At 50.3% G+C, this 13,755-nt stretch overlaps 1 protein-coding gene across 1 annotated transcript in view; it reads left to right on the top strand.

Annotated features, from left to right (window-relative positions):
* The window catches only part of LOC142919531 (uncharacterized), a 17,766-nt gene extending 5,485 nt beyond the window's left edge, over positions 1-12,281 (top strand). Inside the window, exons 6-9 of the mRNA XM_076062473.1 lie at positions 4,491-4,734; positions 6,063-6,132; positions 8,404-8,825; positions 12,274-12,281. Of these exons, the coding sequence (XP_075918588.1) occupies positions 4,491-4,734; positions 6,063-6,132; positions 8,404-8,825; positions 12,274-12,281 (744 nt within the window). The remainder of the gene's footprint in view (positions 1-4,490; positions 4,735-6,062; positions 6,133-8,403; positions 8,826-12,273) is intronic.
* The last annotated feature ends 1,474 nt before the right edge of the window (positions 12,282-13,755 follow it).

Raw genomic sequence — 13,755 nt, 5'->3', positions numbered from 1 at the left:
CCAGCACCACGCCCGACCGCCTTTGTCTCCCCAGTGGCAATGTTTACACACCGCACCAGGTACTCATTTGAGGCTGAGTCGACCTAGGGGAAGCCCGGGACCGGTTCAGAAAATCGTCACTGGTATTGGCCGTGAGCGGGAATCGAACCCGGGTCGCCAGGTTCATAGCGCAGCGCGCTAACCGCTACACAGAGACACTCACAGAGACACTCACACAGAGACACTCAGAGACACACACACACAGAGACACACACACAGAGACACACAGAGACACACACACACACAGATACACACACACACAGACACACACAGACACACACACAGACACAGAAACACACAACAACAACCGCCATTCGCCACTAAGTGGCGGTGACGTCACCACGACGCTTGTGCCAGGCTATGTGCACCGTGAGGCCACGTGAAGTGTCGAACGCCCGCTGGCAGGAGGTCACTGGGCAGACCCAGGTGCCACGGGTCGACTGACTGAGATGACTGGCTGATGCACCACCTGTGCCCCCTACTGTGCCAACCTGCTGTGCTTTAGCCACCCGGCGCTCCGCTCGTTGTTGTGAGCGTTGCTCCTCCGCCCTCCGTTGTTGTTGGAGGGCGACTGCCTCCAACTGCCCAGTAGCGTCCTTCACGAGCCTCCTCCACAGAGGCCGATCTTGACACCGCTAGTACCAGTCATCGGCAAGTCCACTCAGCTCCACGTCCTCCTGTACCACATCACTCCATCTCTTCTCTAGCCCGTGCCGCGCCCGCTTAGCCCCCTCTATCCGGCCGAACAAAAGCTGTTTCGGCATGCGGTGGCTGGGCATGCGGGCTACATGACCCAGCCATCGCAGCCTTCCCCGCCGGAGGAGCTCACCGATGGGACCTTGCCCAGATCTTTCAAGGATTTGTGAGCTCCTCACACAATCCAGTCTGGTTAAACCCAGGATGGATCGTAGGCAGGCCAGCCTAAATGTTTCCACCGGCGAAGATGTTCCATTAAGGGGGGTCCACGTTTCGCAAGCGTAGAGAAGGGAGGGAATGACCGTGGCTGAGAAGACCTGAAGCTTAGTGCGGAGCGACAGACCAGGTAGCTTCCACACAGAGTTACGCAACCGATGAAAAGATTGTCGCTCGACTGATTCGGAGTGAGACCTCTGCTGTTAAACTGGAGCCAGTCATAAGCACACTGCCCAGGTATGGGAAACTCTCCACTCTCTCCACAACTGCCCCATCACCGATTGGGAGTTGTGGGGGTGGAGTGTCCGACTGCCTCCAACTGCCCAGTAGCGTCCTTCACGAGCCTCCTCCACAGAGGCCGATCTTGACACCGCTAGTACCAGTCATCGGCAAGTCCACTCAGCTCCACGTCCTCCTGTACCACATCACTCCATCTCTTCTCTAGCCCGTGCCGCGCCCGCTTAGCCCCCTCTATCCGGCCGAACAAAAGCTGTTTCGGCATGCGGTGGCTGGGCATGCGGGCTACATGACCCAGCCATCGCAGCCTTCCCCGCCGGAGGAGCTCACCGATGGGACCTTGCCCAGATCTTTCAAGGATTTGTGAGCTCCTCACACAATCCAGTCTGGTTAAACCCAGGATGGATCGTAGGCAGGCCAGCCTAAATGTTTCCAACCGGCGAAGATGTTCCATTAGGGGGGGTCCACGTTTCGCAAGCGTAGAGAAGGGAGGGAATGACCGTGGCCGAGAAGACCTGAAGCTTAGTGCGGAGCGACAGACCAGGTAGCTTCCACACAGAGTTATGCAACCGATGAAAAGATTGTCGCTCGACTGATTCGGAGTGAGACCTCTGCTGTTAAACTGGAGCCAGTCATAAGCACACTGCCCAGGTATGGGAAACTCTCCACTCTCTCCACAACTGCCCCATCACCGATTGGGAGTTGTGGGGGTGGAGTGTCCGATGGTACAAAATACCCAGGCAGGTGCTTAGTTTTGGTGGGGCTGATGGTAAGGCCCCACCTCTTAGTGGTAAGCTCCAGTCTCAGCCGCAGCGTCTCCAACTCCTCCTCTGAATGAGCAGCTATTACCAAATCATCAGCATACATAACGTGGTTGAGCAATAGGGAGCCATCCCTTGACCGCACCCGGGCGTTGATCAGCCTCCCATTATATCTGGACCATATGGAGATTCCCCCGGTACAGCTATTGAAGGCTTCACGAACTACGTGGTCAAAATAGATGTTAAATAATGTGGGAGCCAGAGGACATCCCTGTCGCACCCCAAGGTGTACAGGGAATGGCTCTGACTCCCGGCCACGTAGTTTTACCCGGGCCCGCTCACCATCATGAAGGTCCTTAATGATCGTGAGCAGAGGGTCAGGTACTCCAAAAGCACGAAGAACAACGCAGAGCCCAGGCCTACTGATGGTATCATTGGCCTTGACCAGGTCAATAAAGCAGAGATGTAGGTCTTGTTGGAATTCCCTACACCTCTGCTGTAGCAGACGGACAGAAAATATGGCATCTGTGCAGGACCGCCCTTTCCTGAAACCGCATTGGGGCTCCGCAAGCCTCTCCTCAGCGTGCCTGGCAAGGCGATGTTGAATAATCCTTGCCAGGACCTTTCCCGGTTCACTGAGGAGTGAGATGCCCCTGTAGTTATTACAGTCTGTGCGGTCCCCCTTCTTAAAAAGGGGGACCACCAGGGCATCCTTCCAATCCTGCGGAACCCGTCCAGTGGTCCAGACTGTTCTTATGATGTCATATAGGGCAGTCTGTGCACAAACGCCGCCCTCCCTCAGCATTTCGCTTGGGAGATCATCTCTGCCCGCTGCCTTTCCTGGTCTCAGACTCCGGATCGCCTTCAGTACTTCCTCAACAGATGGCACCTCAGCCAGCCACTCACAGGGGGTGACTTCTTTCAATACTTGAGGCACCGCAGCCTCAGCAGGGTCATCCTCACTTTGTGCCACGATGTTTTCCTGGCTGAGGGATTTTCCCTCCCCCAGGACCTCACAGAAATGCTCAGCAAATCTGCAAACCTGTTCCTGGGGGTCGGAGATTGCGTCATCGTTTTTTCCCCTAATGATGGTAATAGGTGTGGCACTGCAGATTACTTTTTTGATGGAGTTAAATAGAGATTTGTGATCACGGGCCACTGAGGCAGACTCCATCTCCTCAGCAACCCGTGACCACCACCCATCCTTGCAGCGCCTCACGGCTTTCCGAACCTCCGAGCGAAGGCTGCGGTAAGCCTCCTCATTCTCTGACGTGGGATTCTGTAGCCGATGACAATGGGCCTGTCGCTTTTTCTCAACCATCCTGAACACCTCCTCTGTCAGCCAGGGTCTCTGGGGAGGTCTGGACCGCGTACCCAAAGCAGCCATTGCAGCTGCATGAGTCACAGTCCTAAACCTCGCCCATTTACCCTCGACATCAGGAGGAGTCGGGGACGTTGTCAATCCCAGCCGCAAGCGATGATGAAATTCTCGCTTGCAACTTTCATCAGATAACTGAGACCAGGCCACTTTAGGTTGGAATGGGGTCCTGGGTGTACACCCTCCACCGGAGTGGAAGAATGGCAGGCGCATCTTACAGATGACTAGTCGATGGTCAGAGGGCAGATCATCTCCACGGTAAGTCCTGGTGTCAAGGACATGGGCTCGTATCCGCTGGTCCGTCACTATGTAGTCCAGCAGATGTTCTTGCTTGGACCCGGCATGCATCCATGATGTTGTGTGGATGCGCTGATGCCGGAACACTGTGTTGGTAATTACAAGACACGTACACACACAGATACACACAGACACAGACACACACAGATATACACAGACACACACACAGATATACACAGACACACACACACAGATATACACAGACACACACACAGACAGATACACACAGACACACACACACACAGATACACACAGACACAGACACACACAGATATATACCGACACACACACACAGATACACGCAGACACAGACACACACAGATACACACACACACAGATACACACAGACACACACAGACACACAGATATACACAGATACACACACAGATATACACAGACTCACACACAGATATACACAGACACAGACACACAGACACACACAGACACACACACAGATATACACAGACACAGACACACAGACACACACAGACACACACACAGATATACACAGACACACACACACAGATACACACAGATACACACAGACACAGACACACACAGATAGACACAGACACACAGATAGACACAGACACACTCAGATACACACAGACACACACACAGATACACACAGACACACACACACAGATATACACAGACTGTCTCTGTCTCTCTGTCTGCCTCTGTCTCTCTCTCTGTCTGTGTCTCTGTCTCTTTTTGTCTGTCTGTGTCTCTGTCTCTCTGTCTGTGTCTCTGTCTCTCTGTCTGTCTCTCTGTCTCTCTGTCTGTGTCTCTGTCTCTCCGTGTTTCTGTCTCTCTCTGTCTCCCCGTAACTCCCCGTATCTCCCCATGTCTTCCCGCTCTCATAGTCAACACCACCAACACCACCACCACCACCCCCACTCACCACCAACACCACCACCACTCCCACCACCACCCCCACTCCCACCACCACCACCCCCACCACCACCACCACCCCCACCACCACCACCACCTCCTCCGTGCGCTTGATGTTGACGCTGATGGTGACGCTGATGGTGGCGGCGGCGTTTCTGGCGCCCTTCCTGCTGGGCACCGCGTGGGGCATTTGGAGCGCCGCCGGCAAGCATCCCGGTGAGCGGCGGTGGTGGTGGTGGTGGTGGTGAGGGCGGTGGTGGTGGTGGTGGGGGTGGTGGGGGTGGTGGTGGTGGTGGGGGTAGTGGTGGTGGTGGTGGTGGTGGGGGTGATGGTGGTGGTGGTGGCAGTGGGGGTGGTGGTGGTGGTGGGGGTGGTGGTGGTGGTGGGGGTGGTGGTGGTGGTGGTGATGATGGGGGTGGTCGTGGTGGTGGTGGTGGTGGTGGCGGTCTGCCGAGATGTTGACTGCCTCGCCGGGCACGCGGGAGGTCTCGCTGCTACGGTATGGACACAACATTGCCGTTATGTCCACAGTAGGGCTCGTTGTTGTGTTACATGGCGTGAATATCTCAACGCTTTGTCATTAAAGCCTTCACCACCTGACACAGCCAATTAGTTACTAGTTTATAGTGTAGTGTAGTGTGTTGTGTATTTGTATAGTGTAGTGTATAGTGTAGTTTATAGTGTAGTGTATAGTGTAGTGTATAGTGTAGTGTATAGTAGTGTATAGTGTAGGTATAGTAGTGTATAGTGTAGTGTATAGTATAGTGTAGTGTATAGTGTAGTGTATAAGTGTAGTGTATAGTGTAGTGTATAGTAGTGTATAGTGTAGTGTATAGTAGTGTATAGTGTAGTGTGTAGTGTATATTAGTGTATAGTGTAGTGTATAGTAGTGTATAGTGTAGTGTATAGTGTAGTGTGTGGTGTAATGTATAGCGTAGTGTATAGTGTAGTGTATAGTGTAGTGTATAGTGTAGTGTAAAGTGTAGTGTAGTGTGTAGTGCAGTGTATAGTGTAGTGTAAAGTGTAGTGTATAGTGTAGTGTATAGTGTAGTGTATAGTGTAGTGTATAGTGTAGTGTATAGTAGTGTAAAGTGTAGTGTATAGTGTAGTGTGTAGTGCAGTGTATAGTGTAGTGTATAGTGTAGTGTATAGTAGTGTATAGTGTGTTTAGTGTAGTGTATAGTGTAGTGTATAGTAGTGTATAGTGTAGTGTATAGTGTAGTGTATAGCGTACTGTATAGTGTAGTGTATAGTGTAGTGTATAGTGTAATGTATAGTGTATAGTGTAGTGTATAGTGTAGTGTATAGTAGTGTATAGTGTAGTGTATAGTGTAGTGTATAGTGTAGTGTATAGTGTAGTGTATAGTGTAGTGTGTAGTGTAGTGTATAGTGTAGTGTATAGTGTAGTGTATAGTGTAGTGTATAGTAGTGTATAGTAGTGTATAGTGTAGTGTATAGTGTAGTGTATAGTGTAGTGTATAGAGTAGTGTATAGTAGTGTATAGTGTAGTGTATAGTGTAGTGTAAAGTTGTTGTTGTTTGTAGGAGGAGGAGGCGCCCAGAGCCTGGACCACGAGAAGCTGCAGATGACTGATGGTGTCAATGTCGTGTGCAGGTAACCATCACCATCACCACCATCACCATCACCACCATCACCACCATCACCACCACCACCACCATCACCACCACCATCACCATCACCACCACCACCATCACCACCACCATCACCACCACCATCACCACCACCATCATCACCACCACCACCACCATCACCACCACCACCACCATCACCACCATCACCACCACCATCACCACCATCACCATCACCACCATCACCATCACCACCACCACCACCATCACCATCACCACCACCACCATCACCACCATCACCACCACCATCACCACCACCATCACCACCACCACCATCACCACCACCATCACCACCATCACCACCATCACCTCCACCATCACCACCAGCACCACCACCACCATCACCACCACCATCACCACCATCACCACCACCACCATCACCACCATCACCACCACCACCACCATCATCACCATCACCACCACCATCATCACCATCACCACCACCATCACCACTATCATCATCACAACCACCACCATCACCACCACTACCACCATCACCACCACCATCACCACCACCACCACCACCGTCACCACCATCACCACCACCACCGCCACCACCACCACCATCACCACCATCACCACCACCATCACCACCACCACCATCACCACCACCATCACCACCATCACCACCATCAACACCATCATCACCACCACCATCATCACCATCACCACCACCATCACCACTATCATCACCACCACCATCACCACCACTACCACCATCACCACCACCACCGTCACCACCATCACCACCACCACCGCCTTCACCACCACCATCACCACCATCACCACCACCATCACCACCACAACCACCATCACCACCACCACCATCACCACCACCATCACCACCACCATCACCACCATCACCACCACCATCACCACCACCATCACCACCATCACCACCACCATCACCACCATCACCACCACCATCACCACCATCATCACCATCACCACCATCACCACCATCATCACCATCACCACCATCACCACCACTACCACCATCACCACCACTACCACCACCATCACCACCATCACCACCATCACCACCATCACCACCATCACCATCACCACCACCACCATCACCACCACCACCATCACCACCATCACCATCACCACCATCATCACCACCACCATCACCACCATCACCACCATCACCATCACCACCATCACCACCATCACCACCACCATCACCACCATCACCACGATCACCACCATCACCATCACCACCGCCACCATCACCACCATCACCACCACCATCACCACCACCATCACCACCACCATCACCACCACCACCAGGTATGTAGAAGGGATGAACGATGAATCGATCTGAAATCGAAATCGCAATTTGAACAATGCGATGAGCAAATCGCAAAGGCTGTGATTCTGTGCGTGTCTTTATTTATTTCACTTAACAATTGTTCTATGTTTGATTGTTCTATTTCATAATTGTTTTTTTACCCTTTTATCTGGCAACAAAAGTGACACATTTTTTACAAGGAGTCATGTTGACATTGACCACAATACCTGCGGTCGGAACGCAAACACAAAACAACAACTCTGATAATGTATTGGCACTGTCCTTGAAATTGATTGGTCCACACCCGAGACGGCTTTCTTTAGAGCCTCGTCTCACGTTGGTGTTGGACCAGAAGACGCCAAAAGGCGCACAACTCAAAGACAATGCACCATCAGAGTATGAGAGCTCGGGGTAAAGCATTTGCACCATTGGATACCTCATTTGCCAGTAACAAAATATGATGATGGGTTTTTTACCCTTTTTACATTATCAGAGTTGTTTTGTGTTTGCGTTCCGACCGCAGGTATTGTGGTCAATGTAAACATGACTACTTGTAAAAAAGGTGTCAGTTTTGTTGCCAGATAAAAGGGTAAAAAACCAATCATCGTATTTTGTTACTGGCAAATGAGGTTTCCAATGATGTTCTATTTCAATTAGAACATTTTAATAAATACACGCTGGAAGCAATTCAAGTTCTCATTCTTGCATTAGAATATATCCAGAGCAGCTCATATTGTGGTGGTATCACGTGGCAATGACTCCATCACGTGTTTTACATCGATTACACAGTGAATATTGAATCGGAGCTTGACTCAATGTATTTTTTATCGCAAATCAAATCGCAATCGATCTGTCAGAGAAATGTCACTTGGATATCTTCCCCAAGTGGCTGAGCCCCAGTACGGAGTCTGACTCCTCGCTCACTGTCCTCACTTCTTACAGTGACTTGGACAGCAGCCTGCTGGCCGGGGGTCGCCTTGACGACAACTACGACGGTGATGGTGGTGATGGTGGTGGTGATGGTGGTGGTGGTTATGGTGGTGATGGTGGTGGTGGTGATGGTGGTGATGGTGGTTATGGTGGTGGTGATGGTGGTGATGGTGGTGATGGTGGTGATGGTGGTGGTGATGGTGGTGGTGGTGGTGATGGTGGTGATGGTGGTGGTGATGGTGGTGATGTTGGTGATGGTGGTGGTGGTGATGGTGGTGATGGTGGTGATGGTGGTGGTGATGGTGGTGGTGATGGTGGTGGTGATGGTGGTGGTTATGGTGGTGATGGTGGTGGTGATGGTGGTGGTGATGGTAGTGATGGTGGTGGTGATGGTGGTGGTGGTGATGGTGGTGGTGATGGTGGTGGTGATGGTGGTGATGGTGGTGATGGTGGTGGTGGTGGTGATGGTGGTGATGGTGGTGATGGTGGTGGTGGTGATGGTGATGGTGGTGGTGATGTTGGTGATGGTGGTGATGGTGGTGGTGATGGTGGTGGTGGTGGTGATGGTGGTGGTGATGGTGGTGGTGATGGTGGTGATGGTGGTGGTGATGGTGGTGGTGGTGATGGTGGTGGTGGTGATGGTGGTGGTAGTGGTGGTGATAGTGATGGTGGTGATGGTGGTGATGGTGGTGGTGATGGTGGTGATGGTGGTGATGGTGATGTTGGTGATGGTGGTGATGGTGGTGGTGGTGGTGATGATGGTGGTGATGGTGGTGACGATGGTGATGGTGGTGATGGTGGTGATGGTGATGGTGGTGGTGATGGTGGTAATGGTGGTGGTGATGGTGGTGATGGTGGTGATGGTGGTGGTGATGGTGATGGTGGTGGCGATGATGATGATGGTGATGGTGGTGGTGATGGTGGTGATGGTGGTGGCGACGATGGTGATGGTGGTGATGATGGTGGTGGTGGCGACGATGCTGATGGTGGTCGCGATGGTGATGATGGTGGTGGCGACGATGGTGATGGTGGCGACGATGATGGCGATGGTGATGGTGGCAAGGATGGTGATAATGGTGAAGATGATGATGGTGGTGATGGTGGCAAGGATGATGATGGCGACGATGGTGATGGTGGCGACGATGGTGATGGTGATGATGGTGAGGATGGTGGTGATGGTGGCGACGATGATGACGATGGTGATGGTGGAAAGGATGATGATGATGGTGGTGGCGATGGTAGTGATGATGATGGTGGTGGCGGTAGTGATGATGGTGGTGATGGTGGCAAGGATGCACCGTGGGGATGATGGAGCAGCACGTGGAGTTGGAGGAGGTGGAGGAGGTCTCAATGGAGGAGGTCTCAGTGGAGGAGGTGGTGGAGGTCTCAGTGGAGGAGGTCTCAGTGGAGGAGGAGGTGGAGGAGGTCTCAGTGGAGGTGGTGGAGGAGGTCTCAGTGGAGGTGGAGGAGGTCTCAGTGGAGGAGTTGGAGTAGGTCTAAGTGGAGGTGGAGGAGGTCTCAGTGGAGGTGGAGGAGGTCTCAGTGGAGGAGGTCTCAGTGGAGGAGGTGGAGGAGGTCTAAGTGGAGGAGTTGGAGGAGGTCTCAGTGGAGGAGGTCTCAGTGGAGGTGGAGGAGGTCTCAGTGGAGGTGGAGGAGGTGGAGGAGGTCTCAGTGGAGGTGGAGGAGGTCTCAGTGGAGGTGGAGGAGGTGGTCTCAGTGGAGGAGTAGGTGGAGGAGGTCTCAGTGGAGGAGGAGGTGGAGGAGGTAGAGGTGGAGGTGTAGGAGGAGGTGTAAGAAGTGTAGGAGGAGGAGTAATAATAAGAGGAATAGGTGGAGTCTGTTGGGGACAGCCCCTGGTTGATGTTTCTCTCTCTGCTCCCTCAGTCTCACACCGCTCCCTCAGTCTCACACCGCTGGCGAGACCTCAGGCTCCGTGTGTGTGCAGCGCGTGCAAGGCCGCCGCTGCCGCAGCCACCACCGTCATGATGTTGATGTTATTGTTGATGTTATTGTAGGGGCATAGCACCGTGTTGATGTTGTTGTTGATGTTATTGTTGTTATTGTAGGGGCATAGCACTGTGTTGATGTTATTGTTGATGTTATTGTTGATATTATTGTTGTTGATGTTATTGTTGTTGATGTTATTGTAGGGGCACAGCGCCGCCTGCTGATGGAAGAGGGTAACTTCGGTGCATCACGTGGTGCACCACGTGAGACATCACGTGGTGCACCACGTGATGTCTGGGATCCTCCGTCGTGGCTGTTCAAGTTCGTCATCGTCGTCATTGTCATCGTCGTCATTATCATCGTCGTCATTGTCATCGTCGTCATCATCGTCGTCATTGTCATCATCGTCGTCATTGTCATCATCGTCGTCATCGTCGTCATCATCGTCGTCGTCATCGTCGTCATCATCATCGTCGTCGTCATCGTCGTCATCATCATCGTCGTCATCATCATCATCGTCGTCATCATCATCGTCGTCGTCTTCACCACCTAGTGAGACGGCGCTGGCGACTGCTCTTACTGAGCAACAGACGGTGCCACTACTTGTGGTGAGGGTCAAAGTGCGTCCGCCCACGTAGGGCGGCGGTGTTCACGTTGTTGTTGTTGTTGCTCTCCGTCACTACAACTTGTTGTTGTTGCTCTACGTCACTACAACTTGTTGTTGTTGCTCTACGTCACTACAACTTGTTGTTGTTGCTCTACGTCACTACAACTTGTTGTTGTTGTTGCTGAATAAAGAAGCCCCTACAAGTATTGCCGACTCCCCAACTGCGTCAATACAACTTGTTGTTGACTTAAAGCTTTCGCGAGTGCAGGAATTCATATTCTTTGGGGGACTTTCTATAAAGTCACGTGGGATATGTTCAGAAATAATCAAATAAACAAAGAAAACTACGACGTCTCGATCGCAACGCAGGCGACCGTCATCAGGAGGGGAAGAAGTGGGGCGATCGCTAAAGGCAAAGAAGAAGAAGCTGTTTTAAAGGATTAAAACAGGCGCAGCTCCAGCGTCGTGGATCACAAGCGGAGATGTTCACGTGAACTGGGAGAATCGAGAGAAGGGTGGACGCACGAGCCGTGGAGAAATTAACAACTTGCGGTGGGCCCAATGCACAGGGCGACACCGCGGGAACTGGAATTGATGGTCCCATCTTTAGTAAAATAAAACGAACATTGGGAGGTGACAGGATGGACACATCACAGCCAGTTACGACAAACTGGTCCATGACGTCCTTCCAATGATTGCTGAGTCTGTACCCATCCTCTCGGTTCAAATTGTGTCTGTGGATGGCCTCAATAACGAATCTTTGCTGATAGCCAGTGGGCTTACAAAGTAACTTCGTCTTAGAGAAATCTATTTCGCGTGAGCCAACCGCATTAACACAATGATCAGCCACGGCCGAGGTGTTGATCCTTCCGTGTTTCAAATCCGCCTTCTGCTCACGAACACGGCCCGAGAAGTGTCGCTTAAATTTAGATTTAAAGCTTTCGTGACTGCAGTAATTCAATTCTTAGCTCTTTCGGTAAAGTCACGTCGAAGGGAAACAATAAAATAATAAAATATATATAAAACAATAAAAATTCTCACGACGTTTCGACCAGTTCACGTGGTCGTTTGTGTTATGGTCGAAACGTGAGAATTTTGATTGTTTTATATATTTTATTATTTTATTGTTTCCCTTCAACGTGACTTTAGCGAAAGAGCTAAGAATAAGTGTCGCTTAGTTTCCCCAATGTAACTGCTGCCGCAGACACAGTTTGTGTTTGTAGACGCCGGGGTATTGCACGTCAGGGATCAACATCCTTCGCAGATGGGATTAGCTCACGGATTTTACGCACTGTTAAATCGAGCCTGGATCTTGTGTGTTTGCTCAGGATTTTAGAAGTATTTTTGATGACCCCTGCTAATGTATGACAAGGTGATGGTTTTGATTGGGTCCTCAGATGGTTCTTTCCCAACGGTTGGGGTGATAGCTTTACGGATTGTGTGGTCCGAATATCCATTCGTCTTGAGAGCTTGGTGCAAGTGTTTCAGTTTTTCAGTTTCTTTATTTTGGTATAGCCCTGTGAGCCATTCGGCTCTTGAATCGGGTGCAACCACAACAAACAAAAAAAACTAAAATACGAACAAGAAAACATCTTAAAGTGATTCATCTTCTTTGGTTCTTTCGGTAAAGTCACGTAGAATGATAATAAAATAATAAATTGATAAAATAAAATAACACAATAATATTCTCAGTAATAATATTCTCAATATTATTGTGTTATTTTATTTTATCAATTTATTATTTTATTCTCATTCTACGTGGTGACTTTACCGAAAGAACCAAAGAAGATGAATCCTTGCAGTCACAAAAGCTTTAAATCGAAATAAAATCTTAAAGTGACTATGTGTGACTGTGCAAACAGAAAATCCAGGAAAAAAACAGCAAAATATTCCTGAAAAAAGCACCGTGCACCAACGCTGTGTGCAAAAAATCCCAGTGGGATGCAAGTCAAACAACAACCACAAGAAAACTTAGATTAAGGCCATCAGTCTAACTCCGTACTACAACAAAACAAACATGTCCAAACCAAAAAACGTTTTCCAAATCACCAAAAAATAAAGCCATTATTGCAATGTAACAGTGATCACAGGGACTGTGACCGAATTTGTACAATAAACTACATAAATAACATGTAACACCAAATCCTAGAGCCATAGCTGGCTTCATGAGTTACTCCACAACAACAGAAGCATCGGTCGGAGTATCACATTTTTCAATGCACCTTTAAGATCAGCACGCTGGCTAGGTGATGATGGTTGGATGATACATCGAGCTCTATGGTGTAGAGACTCTTCCCCATCTTATCCCCCTCTCGTCCGTCTACGTGTGGAGGGAGTGGTGTTGGATGGAGGGGGGAGGGAGGGGAGGTGAACGCCTTGGCAAACCTTCACTGAGCGTCTCTTCTGGCTGGGTTCATCATTAATTGTGGTCCTTCGCTCTGGCTGGGTTCATCATTAATTGTGGTCCTTCTCTCTGGCTGGGTTCATCATTAATTGTGGTCCTTCTCTCTGGCTGGGTTCATCATTAATTGTGGTCCTTCTCTCTGGCTGGGTTCATCATTAATTGGGGTCCTTCTCTCTGGCTGGGTTCATCATTAATTGGGGTCCTTCGCTCTGACTGGGTTCATCACAGTGTCACTGTGTGTCACTGTGTGTCACACTGTGTCACACTGTGTCACAGTGTTACAGTGTTACACTGTGACACACTGTGTGTCACTGTGTAACACTTACACTGTAACACTGTAACACACAGTGTGACACTGTGTGACACACTGTCATACTGTGTCACTGTGTCACACTGTGTAACACTG

This window comes from Petromyzon marinus, unplaced genomic scaffold (assembly GCF_048934315.1).
Source record: "Petromyzon marinus isolate PM22_M1 ecotype Great Lakes invasive population unplaced genomic scaffold, UKy_Petmar_22M1.pri1.0 PM_G_Scaffold_60, whole genome shotgun sequence".
Classification (NCBI taxonomy): domain Eukaryota; kingdom Metazoa; phylum Chordata; class Hyperoartia; order Petromyzontiformes; family Petromyzontidae; genus Petromyzon; species Petromyzon marinus.
This window is presented reverse-complemented; position numbering and strand designations above follow the sequence as displayed.